We start from the raw sequence: 15,126 nt of genomic DNA, 5'->3' as shown, positions 1-15,126 counted from the left end.
GTGTGAGCAGTGTGGCTGTGCGCAGTGTGAGCAGCGTCGCTGTGCTCTGTGTGAGCAGTGTCGCTGTGCGCAGTGTGAGCAGTGTCGCTGTGCGCAGTGTGAGCAGCGTCGCTGTGCGCAGTGTGAGCAGTGTCGCTGTGCGCAGTGTGAGCAGCGTCGCTGTGCTCCGTGTGAGCAGTGTTGCTGTGCTCAGTGTGAGCAGTGTTGCTGTGCTCAGTGTGAGCAGTGTCGCTGTGCGCAGTGTGAGCAGCGTCGCTGTGCTCAGTGTGAGCAGTGTCGCTGTGCTCAGTGTGAGCAGTGTCGCTGTGCTCAGTGTGAGCAGTGTCGCTGTGCTCAGTGTGAGCAGCGTCGCTGTGCTCAGTGTGAGCAGCGTCGCTGTGCTCAGTGTGAGCAGTGTCGCTGTGCTCAGTGTGAGCAGTGTCGCTGTGCTCAGTGTGAGCAGTGTCGCTGTGCTCAGTGTGAGCAGCGTCGCTGTGCTCAGTGTGAGCAGTGTCGCTGTGCTCAGTGTGAGCAGTGTCGCTGTGCTCAGTGTGAGCAGCGTCGCTGTGCTCAGTGTGAGCAGCGTCGCTGTGCTCAGTGTGAGCAGTGTCGCTGTGCTCTGTGTGAGCAGTGTCGCTGTGCTCAGTGTGAGCAGCGTCGCTGTGCTCAGTGTGAGCAGTGTCGCTGTGCTCTGTGTGAGCAGTGTCGCTGTGCTCAGTGTGAGCAGCGCCGCTGTGCTCAGTGTGAGCAGTGTCGCTGTGCTCAGTGTGAGCAGTGTGGCTGTGCGCAGTGTGAGCAGTGTCGCTGTGCGCAGTGTGAGCAGCGTCGCTGTGCGCAGTGTGAGCAGTGTCGCTGTGCGCAGTGTGAGCAGCGTCGCTGTGCTCCGTGTGAGCAGTGTTGCTGTGCGCAGTGTGAGCAGTGTCGCTGTGCGCAGTGTGAGCAGCGTCGCTGTGCTCAGTGTGAGCAGCGTCGCTGTGCGCAGTGTGAGCAGTGTCGCTGTGCTCAGTGTGAGCAGCGTCGCTGTGCTCAGTGTGAGCAGCGTCGCTGTGCTCAGTGTGAGCAGTGGCGCTGTGCTCAGTGTGAGCAGTGTCGCTGTGCTCAGTGTGAGCAGTGTCGCTGTGCTCAGTGTGAGCAGCGTCGCTGTGCTCAGTGTGAGCAGCGTCGCTGTGCTCAGTGTGAGCAGCGTCGCTATGCGCAGTGTGAGCAGTGTCGCTGTGCTCAGTGTGAGCAGTGTCGCTGTGCGCAGTGTGAGCAGTGTCGCTGTGCTCAGTGTGAGCAGCGTCGCTGTGCTCAGTGTGAGCAGCGTCGCTGTGCTCAGTGTGAGCAGCGTCGCTGTGCTCAGTGTGAGCAGTATCGCTGTGCTCTGTGTGAGCAGTGTTGCTGTGCGCAGTGTGAGCAGCGTCGCTGTGCTCAGTGTGAGCAGTGTTGCTGTGCGCAGTGTGAGTAGTGTTGCTGTGCGCAGTGTGAGCAGTGTCGCTGTGCTCAGTGTGAGCAGTGTGGCTGTGCGCAGTGTGAGCAGCGTCACTGTGCGCAGTGTGAGCAGTGTCGCTGTGCGCAGTGTGAGCAGCGTCGCTGTGCTCCGTGTGAGCAGTGTTGCTGTGCTCTGTGTGAGCAGTGTTGCTGTGCTCTGTGTGAGCAGTGTTGCTGTGCTCAGTGTGAGCAGCGTCGCTGTGCTCAGTGTGAGCAGCGTCGCTGTGCTCTGTGTGAGCAGTGTTGCTGTGCGCAGTGTGAGCAGCGTCGCTGTGCTCAGTGTGAGCAGCGTCGCTGTGCTCTGTGTGAGCAGTGTTGCTGTGCTCTGTGTGAGCAGTGTTGCTGTGCTCTGTGTGAGCAGCGTCGCTGTGCTCTGTGTGAGCAGTGTTGCTGTGCTCTGTGTGAGCAGCGTCGCTGTGCTCTGTGTGAGCAGTGTTGCTGTGCTCTGTGTGAGCAGTGTTGCTGTGCTCAGTGTGAGCAGCGTCGCTGTGCTCAGTGTGAGCAGCGTCGCTGTGCTCAGTGTGAGCAGTGTCGCTGTGCTCTGTGTGAGCAGTGTTGCTGTGCGCAGTGTGAGCAGCGTCGCTGTGCTCAGTGTGAGCAGTGTCGCTGTGCTCAGTGTGAGCAGTGTCGCTGTGCGCAGTGTGAGCAGTGTCGCTGTGCGCAGTGTGAGCAGTGTCGCTGTGCTCAGTGTGAGCAGCGTCACTGTGCTCAGTGTGAGCAGCGTCGCTGTGCTCAGTGTGAGCAGTGTCGCTGTGCTCAGTGTGAGCAGTGTCGCTGTGCGCAGTGTGAGCAGCGTCGCTGTGCTCAGTGTGAGCAGTGTCGCTGTGCTCAGTGTGAGCAGTGTCGCTGTGCTCAGTGTGAGCAGTGTCGCTGTGCTCAGTGTGAGCAGCGTCGCTGTGCTCAGTGTGAGCAGCGTCGCTGTGCTCAGTGTGAGCAGCGTCGCTGTGCTCAGTGTGAGCAGCGTCGCTGTGCTCAGTGTGAGCAGCGTGGCTGTGCTCAGTGTGAGCAGCGTCGCTGTGCTCAGTGTGAGCAGCGTCGCTGTGCTCAGTGTGAGCAGTGTCGCTGTGCGCAGTGTGAGCAGCGTCGCTGTGCTCAGTGTGAGCAGCGTCGCTGTGCTCAGTGTGAGCAGCGTCGCTGTGCTCAGTGTGAGCAGCGTCGCTGTGCTCAGTGTGAGCAGTGTCGCTGTGCTCAGTGTGAGCAGTGTCGCTGTGCTCAGTGTGAGCAGTGTCGCTGTGCTCAGTGTGAGCAGCGTCGCTGTGCTCCGTGTGAGCAGTGTCGCTGTGCGCAGTGTGAGCAGTGTCGCTGTGCGCAGTGTGAGCAGTGTCGCTGTGCTCAGTGTGAGCAGTGTCGCTGTGCTCAGTGTGAGCAGCGTCGCTGTGCTCAGTGTGAGCAGCATCGCTGTGCTCAGTGTGAGCAGTGTCACTGTGCTCAGTGTGAGCAGCATCGCTGTGCTCAGTGTGAGCAGTGTCGCTGTGCTCAGTGTGAGCAGCGTCGCTGTGCTCCGTGTGAGCAGTGTCGCTGTGCTCAGTGTGAGCATTGTCGCTGTGCTCAGTGTGAGCAGTGTCGCTGTGCGCAGTGTGAGCAGCGTCGCTGTGCGCATTGTGAGCAGCGTCACTGTGCTCAGTGTGAGCAGTGTCTCTGTGCTCAGTGCGAGCAGTGTCGCTGTGCTCAGTGTGAGCAGTGTCGCTCTGCGCAGTGTGAGCAGTGTCGCTGTGCTCCGTGTGAGCAGCGTCGCTGTGCGCATTGTGAGCAGTGTCGCTGTGTGCAGTGTGAGCAGCGTCGCTGTGCTCAGTGTGAGCAGCGTCGCTGTGCGCAGTGTGAGCAGCGTCGCTGTGCTCAGTGTGAGCAGTGTCGCTGTGCTCAGTGTGGGCAGTGTCGCTGTGCTCAGTGTGAGCAGTGTCGCTGTGCTCAGTGTGAGCAGTGTCGCTGTGCGCAGTGTGAGCAGCGTCGCTGTGCTCAGTGTGAGCAGTGTCGCTGTGCTCAGCGTGAGCAGTGTCGCTGTGCTCAGCGTGAGCAGTGTCGCTGTTGTCAGTGTGAGCAGCGTCACTGTGCTCAGTGTGAGCAGCGTCACTGTGCTCAGTGTGAGCAGTGTCGCTGTGCTCAGTGTGAGCAGCGTCGCTGTGCTCAGTGTGAGCAGTGTCGCTGTGCTCAGTGTGAGCAGTGTCGCTGTGCTCAGTGTGAGCAGTGTCGCTGTGCTCAGTGTGAGCAGCGTCGCTGTGCTCAGTGTGAGCAGTGTCGCTGTGCTCAGTGTGAGCAGTGTCGCTGTGCTCAGTGTGAGCAGTGTCGCTGTGCTCAGTGTGCGCAGCGTCGCTGTGCGCAATGTGAGCAGCGTCGCTGTGCGCAGTGTGAGCAGCGTCGCTGTGCTGAGTGTGAGCAGCGTCACTGCTCAGTGTGAGCAGCGTCACTGCTCAGTGTGAGCAGCGTCACTGTGCTCAGTGTGAGCAGTGTCGCTGTGCTCAGTGTGAGCAGCGTCGCTGTGCTCAGTGTGAGCAGTGTCGCTGTGCGCAATGTGAGCAGCGTCGCTGTGCTCAGTGTGAGCAGTGTCGCTGTGCTCAGTGTGAGCAGTGTCGCTGTGCTCAGTGTGAGCAGTGTCGCTGTGCTCAGTGTGAGCAGTGTCGCTGTGCTCAGTGTGAGCAGTGTCGCTGTGCTCAGTGTGAGCAGCGTCACTGTGCTCAGTGTGAGCAGTGTCGCTGTGCTCAGTGTGAGCAGTGTCGCTGTGCTCAGTGTGAGCAGTGTCGCTGTGCGCAATGTGAGCAGCGTCGCTGTGCGCAGTGTGAGCAGCGTCGCTGTGCTGGGTGTGAGCAGCGTCACTGCTCAGTGTGAGCAGCGTCACTGTGCTCAGTGTGTGCAGCGTCGCTGTGCGCAGTGTGAGCAGTGTCGCTGTGCTCAGTGTGAGCAGTGTCGCTGTGCTCAGTGTGAGCAGCTTCACTCTGCTCAGTGTGAGCAGCGTCACTCTGCTCAGTGTGAGCAGTGTCGCTGTGCTCAGTGTGAGCAGTGTCGCTGTGCGCTGTGTGAGCAGTGTTGCTGTGCTCAGTGTGAGCAGCGTCGCTGTGCGCAGTGTGAGCAGCGTCGCTGTGCGCAGTGTGAGCAGCGTCGCTGTGCTCAGTGTGAGCAGCGTCGCTGTGTTCAGTGTCGCTGTGCGCAGTGTGAGCAGTGTCGCTGTGCGCATTGTGAGCAGCGTCGCTGTGCGCAGTGTGAGCAGCGTCGCTGTGCTCAGTGTGAGCAGCGTCGCTGTGCGCAGTGTGAGCAGTGTCACTGTGCTCAGTGTGAGCAGCGTCGCTGTGCTCAGTGTGAGCAGTGTCGCTGTGCTCAGTGTGAGCAGTGTCGCTGTGCTCAGTGTGAGCAGTGTCGCTGTGCTCAGTGTGAGCAGTGTCGCTGTGCGCAGTGAGCAGTGTCGCTGTGCGCAGTGAGCAGTGTCGCTGTGCTCAGTGTGAGCAGTGTCGCTGTGCTCAGTGTGAGCAGTGTCGCTGTGCTCAGTGTGAGCAGTGTCGCTGTGCTCAGTGTGAGCAGTGTCGCTGTGCTCAGTGTGAGCAGTGTCGCTGTGCTCAGTGTGAGCAGTGTCGCTGTGCTCAGTGTGAGCAGTGTCGCTGTGCTCAGTGTGAGCAGTGTCGCTGTGCTCAGTGTGGGCAGTGTCGCTGTGCTCAGTGTGAGCAGCGTCGCTGTGCTCAGTGTGAGCAGCGTCGCTGTGCTCAGTGTGAGCAGTGTCGCTGTGCTCAGTGTGAGCAGTTTCGCTGTGCGCTGTGTGAGCAGTGTTGCTGTGCTCAGTGTGAGCAGCGTCGCTGTGCGCAGTGTGAGCAGCGTCGCTGTGCGCAGTGTGAGCAGCGTCGCTGTGCTCAGTGTGAGCAGCGTCGCTGTGCTCAGTGTGAGCAGTGTCGCTGTGCGCAGTGTGAGCAGTGTCGCTGTGCGCATTGTGAGCAGCGTCGCTGTGCGCAGTGTGAGCAGCGTCGCTGTGCTCAGTGTGAGCAGCGTCGCTGTGCGCAGTGTGAGCAGTGTCACTGTGCGCAGTGTGAGCAGCGTCGATGTGCTCAGTGTCGCTGTGAACGTATTGTCATTGTTTCTGCATGCAGCGCGTGCCGTGTCGCAGTGTATGCAACAAGCAAAGCTTAACAACAAGTGGCGGATGGGCCTATTTTGTGGGGGCGCGGGCTGGAATGTTATTTTGAGACGAAAAAATTTTTGGATTGAACAGAAAATGGGTCGGGAATGAGAAGATCAATGTCTCAAGTTGTTGAGTCCTGAGGGCGGTAAGGAGGCTAATTGGAAGATGAGTTGCTGCTTCCCCGCTTGTTCTGGGCTTCACCAGAACAGCCGAACAAGGACAGACACGTGAGTGTGAGTTCAAGGTGCTGACTTAACATTGCAAGCAACAGGAAGGCTAGGATCATGTTTGCAGACTGAGCAAAGGTGTCTGCAAAGTGGTCTTCCAGTCTGCATTCAGTCTCCCCAATGTCAAGGAAGCCACATTCGGAGCAGCAAATACAATAAACCACATTAATGGAACAGCAAATGGAACACTGCTTAACTTGAAAGCAGTGTTTGGGGCACTGATCGGTGAGGGAGGAGACAAAGGGGCAGATCTTGCACCTTTTCTGATTGCAGGATAAGGGGATTGGGTTTGATGGAGGAATGGACCAGAGTGTCAGGGAGGGAGTGGTCCCAGTGGAATGCTGACAGGGCAGGGGGTGTGGGGAAGGTGTGTTTATTGGTGACATTGTGCTGGAGTTGGCGGAAATGGCTGAGGACTGGGTACGAGGTTAATCTCACTGCTTTTACTTTTCATTGCATTGTTTCCTTTCAGGAGAAGACTATTATTGGAAAATCAACTCCTGATGAAAAGAAACAGGTGACAATCAGGTCATTGGATAATTTGGACTCTTGTGATGACCTTGGTGCTGGACCAGTGGATAAAGATGAAGGGCAGATGCAGCCGCAGTCTCCTTGGCCCTATACAAGCGGCAGGTTTAAGAACGGTAATTCACTCTGCCTTCCTGCTCTGCTGCTTGGCTCAACTTCTCTCACATCCTCTCCCAGCGCCAAGATCTGTCCTGTCCTTGTGCATTTCTTCTCCTAACTGCAGGATCCATTCAGATGGTTTCCTGGTTCTGGGATCTGTTTTGTGATGTGTGATACCACTGAGTGTGTGTGTCTGTGTCTCTGTGTGTGTGTGTATTTGATGATGACTGATTTCAGGATGTGGTTACGAGTGGGGAATAACTCCGAAGGGAATGCTTGTCCCAGTCCCAGCTTTCATCAGGTTAGAGCTCACTGTCCTTGTTGGTGAATGCTGGAAGACAGAGTTGCTGGAATACTGTTGTGTAAAGGGAATGACATGCAGTGTTAGAACATTTTTAGAGGCTGTGCTGATTTATAAAGTTACCTCCCAATGAATCCCCTCACAATAATCCTCATCGTCTCGACTTTGCAAATTCCATACTTCCCCTGTCTCCCCTCCCAGTAACCACCTATCCTTTCCCTGCCATTGATCTTGTTCCCCCTTCTCCATCAAGCCCCCTTCACTCTCACCAATCAGCAATGGAAATGCTAAATAAGAGTATGTATGTTTGGTCCAGTAGAGACAAGACAAATAGCGTTTTTTAAATTCATTTCTGGGACATGGGCATCACTGGCTTGGCCTACATTTATAGCCCATCCCTTGGTGGCCTTCAAAAGGTGGTGGTGAGCTGCCTTCTTGAATTGCATTCCCTAACGTGTAGGCACACCCAGTGTTATTCGGAAGGGAGTTCCAGAACTTGAACCGGTGACAGTGAAGAAACAATGAAGGGGCAGCACGGTGGCACAGTGGTGGCACAGTGGTTAGCAAGGTGCCAGAGACCTGGGTTCAATTCTGGCCTTGGGTGACTGTCTGTGTGGAGTTTGCAGATTCTCCCCGTGCCTACGTGAGTTTCCACATTCCAAAGATGTGCAGGTTAGGTTGATTGGCCTTGCTAAATTGCTCCTTAGTGTCAGGGGGACTAGCGAGGGTAAATATGTGGGGTTTCAGGGTTAGGGCCTGGGTGGGATTGTGGTTGGTGCAGACTTGATGGGCCGAATGGCCGCCTCCTGCATTGTAGGGATTCTATGATTCTATAATATTTCCAAGTTAGGATGGTGAGTGACTTGGAGGGGAACTTCCAGGTGATGGTGTTCCCAGATATCTGCTGCCTTGTCCTTCTAAATGGTAGTGGTTGTGGGTTTGGAAATTGCTGTCTGTGGAACCTTGGTGATGCAGTACATCGTGTAGATGGTGCACATGGCTGCCACTATTCAACACTGATGGAGGGATTTAATGCTTGTGGAAGGGGTAGTAATCAAGCAGGCTGCTTTGTCCTGGATGGTGTCGAGCTTCTTGAATGTTGTTGGAGTTGCACCCATCCAGGAGTGGGGAGTATTCCATCACACTCCTGACTTGCACCTTGTAGATTATGGAGAGGCTTTGGGGACCCACGAGGTGAGTTACTCACCGCAGGATTCCTAGCCTCTGACTTGTTTTGGTAGCCATGGTATTTATATGGCTGGTTCAGTTCAGTTTCAAAGAACAAAACAGCACAGGAACAGGCCCTTCGGCCCTCCAAGCCTGCACCGACCATGTGTTCCTAACTAGACCATCCGTTTGTATCCCTCTATTCCCAGTCTGTTCATGTGGCTATCTAGATAAGTCTTAAATGATCCTAGTGTGTCTGCCTCAACCACCTTGTTTGGTAGTGCATTCCAGGCCCCCACCACCCTCTGGGTAAAATACGTCCCCCGCATACCCGTATTGAACCTTGCCCCCCTTACCTTGAACTTGTGACCCTTTGTATTTGTCATTTCTGACCTGGGAAAAAGCTTCCAACTGTTCACACTATCTATGCCCTTCATAATTTTATAAACTTCTATTAGGTCGCCCCTCAACCTCCGTCTTTCCGGGGAGAACAACCCTAGTTTACTGAATCTCACCTCATAGCTAATACCCTCCATACCAGGCAACATCCTGGTAAACCTTTTCTGCACCCTCTCCAAAGCCTCAACGTCCTTCTGGTAGTGTGGTGACTAGAACTGGACGCAGCACATGGCCTAACCAACGTTCTATGTAACTGCAACATCATATGCCAACTTTTATACTTTATGCCCCGTCCAATAAAGGCAAGCATGCCATATGCCTTCTTCACCACCTTTTCCACTTGTGCTGCCACCTTTAAGGATCAGTGGACTTGCAAACCCAGATCCCTCTGTGTGTCTATACTCCTGATGATCCTGCCATTTATTGTATAGCTCCCCCCTGCATTAGATCTACCAAAATGCATCACTTCACATTTATCTGGATTAAATTCCATCTGCCATTTCTCCGCACAATGTTCCAGCCTATCTATATCCTGCTGTATTCTCTGACAATGTTCATCACTATCTGCAACTCCCGCAATCTTCGTGTCGTCCGCAAACTTACTAATCAGACCAGCTACATCTTCTTCCAAATCATTTATATATATCACAAACAGCAGAGGTCCCAGTACAGAGCCCTGCGGAACATCACTAGTAAGAAGTTTAACAACACCAGGTTAAAATCCAACAGGTTTATTTGGTAGCAAAAGGTGGCTTTTGCTACCAAATAAACCTGTTGGACTTTAACCTGGTGTTGTTAAACTTCTTACTGTGTTTACCCCAGTCCAACGCCGGCATCTCCACATCATGAACATCACTAGTCACAGACCTCCAATCAGAAAAAGACCCCTCCACTACTACCCTGTCTTCTATGGCTAAGCCAGTTCTGTACCCATCTAGCTAGTTCACCTTTGATCCTGTGAGATTTAACCTTTTGCACCAGCCTGCCATGAGGGACCTTGTCAAATGCTTTACTAAAATCCATGTCGATGACATCCACGGCCCTTCCCTCGTCAATCATTTTTGTCACCTCCTCAAAAAACTCAACCAAATTTGTGAAGCATGACCTCCCTCGTACAAAACCATGTTGTCTATCGCTAATGAGGTTATTCAGTTCTAAATGTGTGTAGATCCTATCTCTATAAGAATCTTCTCCAACAATTTCCCTACACCATGGGCGTCAAGCTCACTGGCCTATAATTACCCTTCTTAAATAACGGGACCACATTTGCTCTCCTCCAATCCTCTGGGACCTCACCTGTGTCCAATGAAGAAACAAAGATTTCTGTTAGAGGCCCAGCAATTTCATCTCTTGTCACTCTCTGGGACAGATGCCATCTGGCCCTGGGTATTTGTCTACCTTAATTTGTCTACCTTAATGCTTCCTAAAACACCTAACACTTCCTCCCTTCTAATTGCGATTTGTTCTAACGGGTCTACACATCCCTCTGAGACACTACCAATCAACGCGTCCCTCTCCTTTGTGAATACTGATGTAAAGTATTCATTTAGGATCTCACCTACTTCCTTGGGTTCTCAGCATAATTCTCCTCCTTTGTTCTCGAGAGGTCCGACTCTTTCTCTGACAACCCTCTTGTTCCTAACATAGGTATAAAATGCCTTGGGATTCTCCTTAATCCTGTCTGCCAAGGACATTTCGTGACCCCTTTTTGCCCTTCTAACTCCCTGTTTGAGTTATTTTCTACTTTCTCTGTATTCCTCCAGTGCTTCATCTGTTTTTAGCTGCCTGGACCTGATGTATGCCTCTTTTCTCTTTTTGATTAGACCCACAATTTCCCTGGTTATCCACGGCTCTCGAATCCTACCTTTTCTGTCCTTCCTCTTCACAGGCACATGCCTGTCCTGCACTCCTATCAACTGCTCCTTAAAAGACTCCCACATGCCAGATGTGGTTTTACCCTCGAAGAGCCTCTCCCAATCAACAGCCACCAAATCCTGCCTAATCCGGCTGTAGTTAGCCTTCCCCCAATTCAGTACCTTACCCATAGGACAACACTCAGACTTTTTCATGACTATCCGAAAGTTTATAGAATTGTGGTCACTGTTCGCCACATGTTCCCCCACTGAAACTTTGAAGACCTGACCAGGCTCATTCCCCAGTACTAGGTCCAGTATAGCCCCCTCTCTAGTTGGACTATCAACATATTGTTCCAAAGAACCTTCCTGGACACATTTTACAAATTCCTCCCCATCCGGACACCCAGCCCTAAGGGATTTCCAGTCTAGGACATAGAACAGTACAGCACAGAACAGGCCCTTCGGCCCACGATGTTGTGCCGAGCTTTATCTGAAACCAAGATCAAGCTATCCCACTCCCTATCATCCTGGTGTGCTCCATGTGCCTATTCAATAACCGCTTAAATGTTCCTAAAGTGTCTGACCCCACTATCACTGCAGGCAGTCCATTCCACACCCCAACCACTCTCTGCGTAAAGAACCCACCTCTGACATCCTTCCGAGATCTCCCACCACGAACCCTATAGTTATGCCCCCTTGTAATAGCTCCATCCACCCGAGGAAATAGTCTTTGAACGTTCACTCTATCTATCCCCTTCATCATTTTAAAAACCTCTATTAAGTCTCCCCTCAGCCTCCTCCGCTCCAGAGAGAACAGCCCTAGCTCCCTCAACCTTTTCTCATAAGACCTACCCTCCAAACCAGGCAGCATCCTGGTAAATCTCCTCTGCACTCTTTCCAGCGCTTCCACATCCTTCTTAGAGTGAGGTGACCAGAACTGCACACAATATTCCAAATGTGGTCTCACCAAGGTCCTGTACAGTTGCAGCATAACCCCACAGCTCTTAAACTCCAACTCCCTGTTAATAAAAGCTAACACACTATCGGCCTTCTTCACAGCTCTTTCCACTTGAGTGGCAACCTTTAGAGATCTGTGGATATGGACCCCAAGATCGCTCTGTTCCTCCACAGTCTTCAGAACCCTACCTTTGACCCTGTAATCCACATTTAAATTAGTCCTACCAAAATGAATCACCTCACATTTATCAGGGTTAAACTCCATTTGCCATTTTTCAGCCCAGCTTTGCATCTTATCTTTGTCTCTTTGCAGCCTACAACAGCGCTCCACCTCATCCACTACTCCACCAATCTTGGTGTCATCAGCAAATTTACTGATCCACCCTTCAGCCCCCTCCTCTAAGTCATTAATAAAAATCACAAAGAGCAGAGGACCAAGCACTGATCCCTGTGGCACTCCGCTAGCAACCTGCCTCCAATCCAAAAATTTTCCATCCACCACCACCCTCTGTCTTCGATCAGATAGCCAGTTACCTATCCAATCGGCCAACTTTCCCTCTATCCCACACCTCCTCACTTTCATCAAAAGCCGACCAAGGGGGACCTTATCAAACGCCTTACTAAGATCCATGTATATGACATCAACTGCCCTACCTTCATCAACACACTTAGTTCCTCCTCATAAAATTCAATCAAATTTGTGAGGCACGACTTGCCCTTCACGAATCCGTGCTGACTATCCCGGATTAATCCGCATCTTTCTAAATGGTCGTAAATCCCATCTCTAAGGACCTTTTCCATCAATTTACCAACCACCGAAGTAAGACTAACCGGTCTATAATTACCAGGATCATTTCTATTCCCTTTCTTAAACAGAGGAACAACATTCGCCATTCTCCAGTCCTCTGGCACCATCCCCGTGGACAGCGAGGACCCAAAGATCAAAGCCAAAGGCTCTGCAATCTCATCCCTTGCCTCCCAAAGAATCCTAGGATATATTTCATCAGGCCCAGGGGACGTTTCGACCTTCAGTTTATTCAAAACTGCCAGGACATCCTCCCTCCGAACATCTATTTCCTCCAGCCTATTAGCCTGTAACACCTTCTCTTCCTCAAAAACATGGCCCCTCTCCTTGGTGAACACTGAAGAAAAATATTCATTCATCACCTCACCTATCTCTACTGACTCCATACACAAGTTCCCACTACTGTCCTTGACCGGCCCTAACCTCACCCTGGTCATTCTTTTATTCCTCACATAAGAGTAAAAAGCCTTGGGGTTTTCCTTGATCCGACCCGCCAAGGACTTCTCGTGTCCCCTCCTAGCTCTCCTAAGCCCCTTTTTCAGCTCATTCCTTGCTAACTTGTAACCCTCAATCGAGCCATCTGAACCTTGTTTCCTCATCCCTACATAAGCTTCCCTCTTCCTTTTCACAAGACATTCCACCTCTTTCGTGAACCATGGTTCCCTCACTCGGCCATTTCCTCCCTGCCTGACAGGGACATACCTATCAAGGACACCCAGTATTTGTTCCTTGAAAAAGTTCCACTTTTCATTAGTGCCTTTCCCTGACAGTTTCTGTTCCCAACTTGTGCCCCCTAATTCTTGCCTAATCGCATCAGAATTACCTCTCCCCCAATTGTAAACCTTGCCCTGCCGTATGGCCCTATCCCTCTCCATTGCAATAACAAAAGACACCGAATTGTAGTCACTGTCTCCAAAGTGCTCTCCCACAACCAAATCTAACACTTGGCCCGGTTCATTTCCCAGTACCAAATCCAATGTGGCCTCACCTCTTGTCGGCCTATCCACATATTGTGTCAGGAAACCCTCCTGCACACACTGCACAAAAACTGCCCCATCCGAACTATTTGACCGACAAAGGTTCCAGTCAATATTTGGAAAGTGAAAGTTCCCCATGACAACTACCCTGTGACCCCCACACATATCTATAATCTGCTTAGCAATTTCTTCCTCCACATCTCTATTACTATTTGGGGGCCTATAGTAAACTCCTAACAACGTGACCGCTCTTTTCCTATTTCTAACCTCAGCCCATATTACCTCAGTGTGCAGATCCCCCTCGAAGTGCCTTTCCGCAGCCGTTAAACTATCCTTGATTAACAATGCCACACCTCCACCTCTTTTACCAGCTTCCCTACACTTACTGAAACATCTATACCCCGGAACGTCCAACAACCATTCCTGTCCTTGTTCTACCCACATCTCCGTAATGGCCACAACATCGTAGTCCCAAATACCAATCCACGCCCCAAGTTCATCTACCTTGTTCCGGATTGTTCATCTACCTTGTTCCGGATTGTCTATATGAGAGAAATTAAAGTCTCCCACTACAAAACCCTATTTTTTCTACATCTGTCCAGAATCTCCTTGCATATCCGTTCCTCAACTTCCCGTGGGCTGTTGGGAGGCCTGTAGTATACCCCCAGCATAGTGACTGCGCCCTTCCTGTCTCTGAGCTCTACCCACAGTGTCTCGTTACATGATCCTTCCAAATTGTCCACCCCCTGTACCACTGTAATATGCTCCCTAACCAGTATTGCTACACCCCCATCTCTTCTAGCCCCTCCTCTGTCTCACCTAAAACACTTATACCCCGGAATATTCAGCTTCCTGTCCTGTCCTTTTAACCAAGTCTCTGTCATTGTAACCACATCCAAGTTTCGCGCATGCATTAAGGCTCTACGTTCATCTGTCTTGCCCGTTATGCCCCTTGCATTGAAGCAGATGCACTCCAGACCTCCAGGTCCACTGAGTTCATCCTTCCCCAGATTGCTCTTCCTCTTAGGTAGCCTTGTCCTGGCCCCATGCTCGTCCCCAGTCTCTATGCTTGCTGACCTATTGTTCTGATCCCCACCCCCCTGCCACATTAGTTTAAACCCACCCAAACCACACTAACAAACCTCCCAGCTGGTCAACGGTCATCCCCCGGATGCTGATAGTGGGGGATTCAACAATGGTAATGCCATTGACTGTTAAGAGGTGGTGGTTTGATCCTCTCTTGTTGGAGATGGTCATTGCCCAGCACTTGTGTGGCACAAATGTTATCTTCCACTTGTCAGCCCAAGTCTGGATGTTGTTCAGGTCTTGCTGCATTTGGACATGAACTGCTTCAGTCTCTGAGGAGTTGCGAATGGTGCTGAACATTGTGCGATTATCCCCACTTCTGATCTTATGATGGAAGGAAGGACATTGATGAAGCAGCTGAAGACCGCTGAGTTTCAGGACAGTCACATGTCAGGTTGCATTCTGCACTGTGTGTCTGTCTCACTTTGTGTATTCTCCCACAGGTATAGTGGGGCTGGAGAATAAGGGCCTCACCTGCTGTGTCAATGCAGTACTCCAGAGCTTCTACCTGACACCTCAGTTTACATCCATATTACAGAGGTAATTACATGGGCAGGTGAGAAATTGCGGCTGTGGAACGTTCACCTCTGGAGCCTGGGGGTTGCATCCAGCGCACATTCTAGTCTTCTAACTGGGAGTGTAGCGGGAGCTTTATTCTGTATCTAACCCCGTGTTGCACCTGTCTTGGGAATGTTTGATGGGGACAGTGCACCGGGAGCTTTATTCAGTATCTAACTCTGTGCTGTACCTGTCCTGGGAGTGTTTGATGGGGACAGCATAGAACATAGAACATTACAGCGCAGTACAGGCCCTTCGGCCCTTGATGTTGTGCCGACCAGTGGAACCAATCTAAAGCCCCTCTAATCTACACTATTCCAATATCATCCATATGTTTATCCAATAACCATTTGAATGCTCTTAATGTTGATGAGTCCACTACTGCTGCAGGCAGGGCATTCCACGCCCTTACTACTCTCTGAGTAAAGAACCTACCTCTAACATCTGTCCTATATCTATCACCCCTCAATTTAAAGCTATGTCCCCTCGTGCTAGCCATCACCATCCAAGGAAAAAGGCTCTCACTATCCACCCGATCTAATCCTCTGATCATCTTGTATGCCTCTATTAAGTCACCTCTTAACCTTCTTCTCTCTAACGAAAACAACCTCAAGCCCC

The 15,126-nt window shown here is 51.9% G+C and overlaps 1 protein-coding gene across 1 annotated transcript in view; it reads left to right on the top strand.

Annotated features, from left to right (window-relative positions):
* The first annotated feature begins 6,180 nt into the window (after positions 1-6,180).
* LOC144486748 (ubl carboxyl-terminal hydrolase 18-like) overlaps positions 6,181-15,126 on the top strand; it is a 131,571-nt gene continuing 122,625 nt past the window's right edge. Inside the window, exons 1-3 of the mRNA XM_078204775.1 lie at positions 6,181-6,195; positions 6,248-6,419; positions 14,394-14,490. Coding sequence (XP_078060901.1) covers positions 6,181-6,195; positions 6,248-6,419; positions 14,394-14,490 — 284 coding nt within the window. The remainder of the gene's footprint in view (positions 6,196-6,247; positions 6,420-14,393; positions 14,491-15,126) is intronic.

The sequence above is a fragment of the Mustelus asterias genome, unplaced genomic scaffold (genome assembly GCF_964213995.1).
Source record: "Mustelus asterias unplaced genomic scaffold, sMusAst1.hap1.1 HAP1_SCAFFOLD_446, whole genome shotgun sequence".
NCBI classification, from domain to species: domain Eukaryota; kingdom Metazoa; phylum Chordata; class Chondrichthyes; order Carcharhiniformes; family Triakidae; genus Mustelus; species Mustelus asterias.
This window is presented reverse-complemented; position numbering and strand designations above follow the sequence as displayed.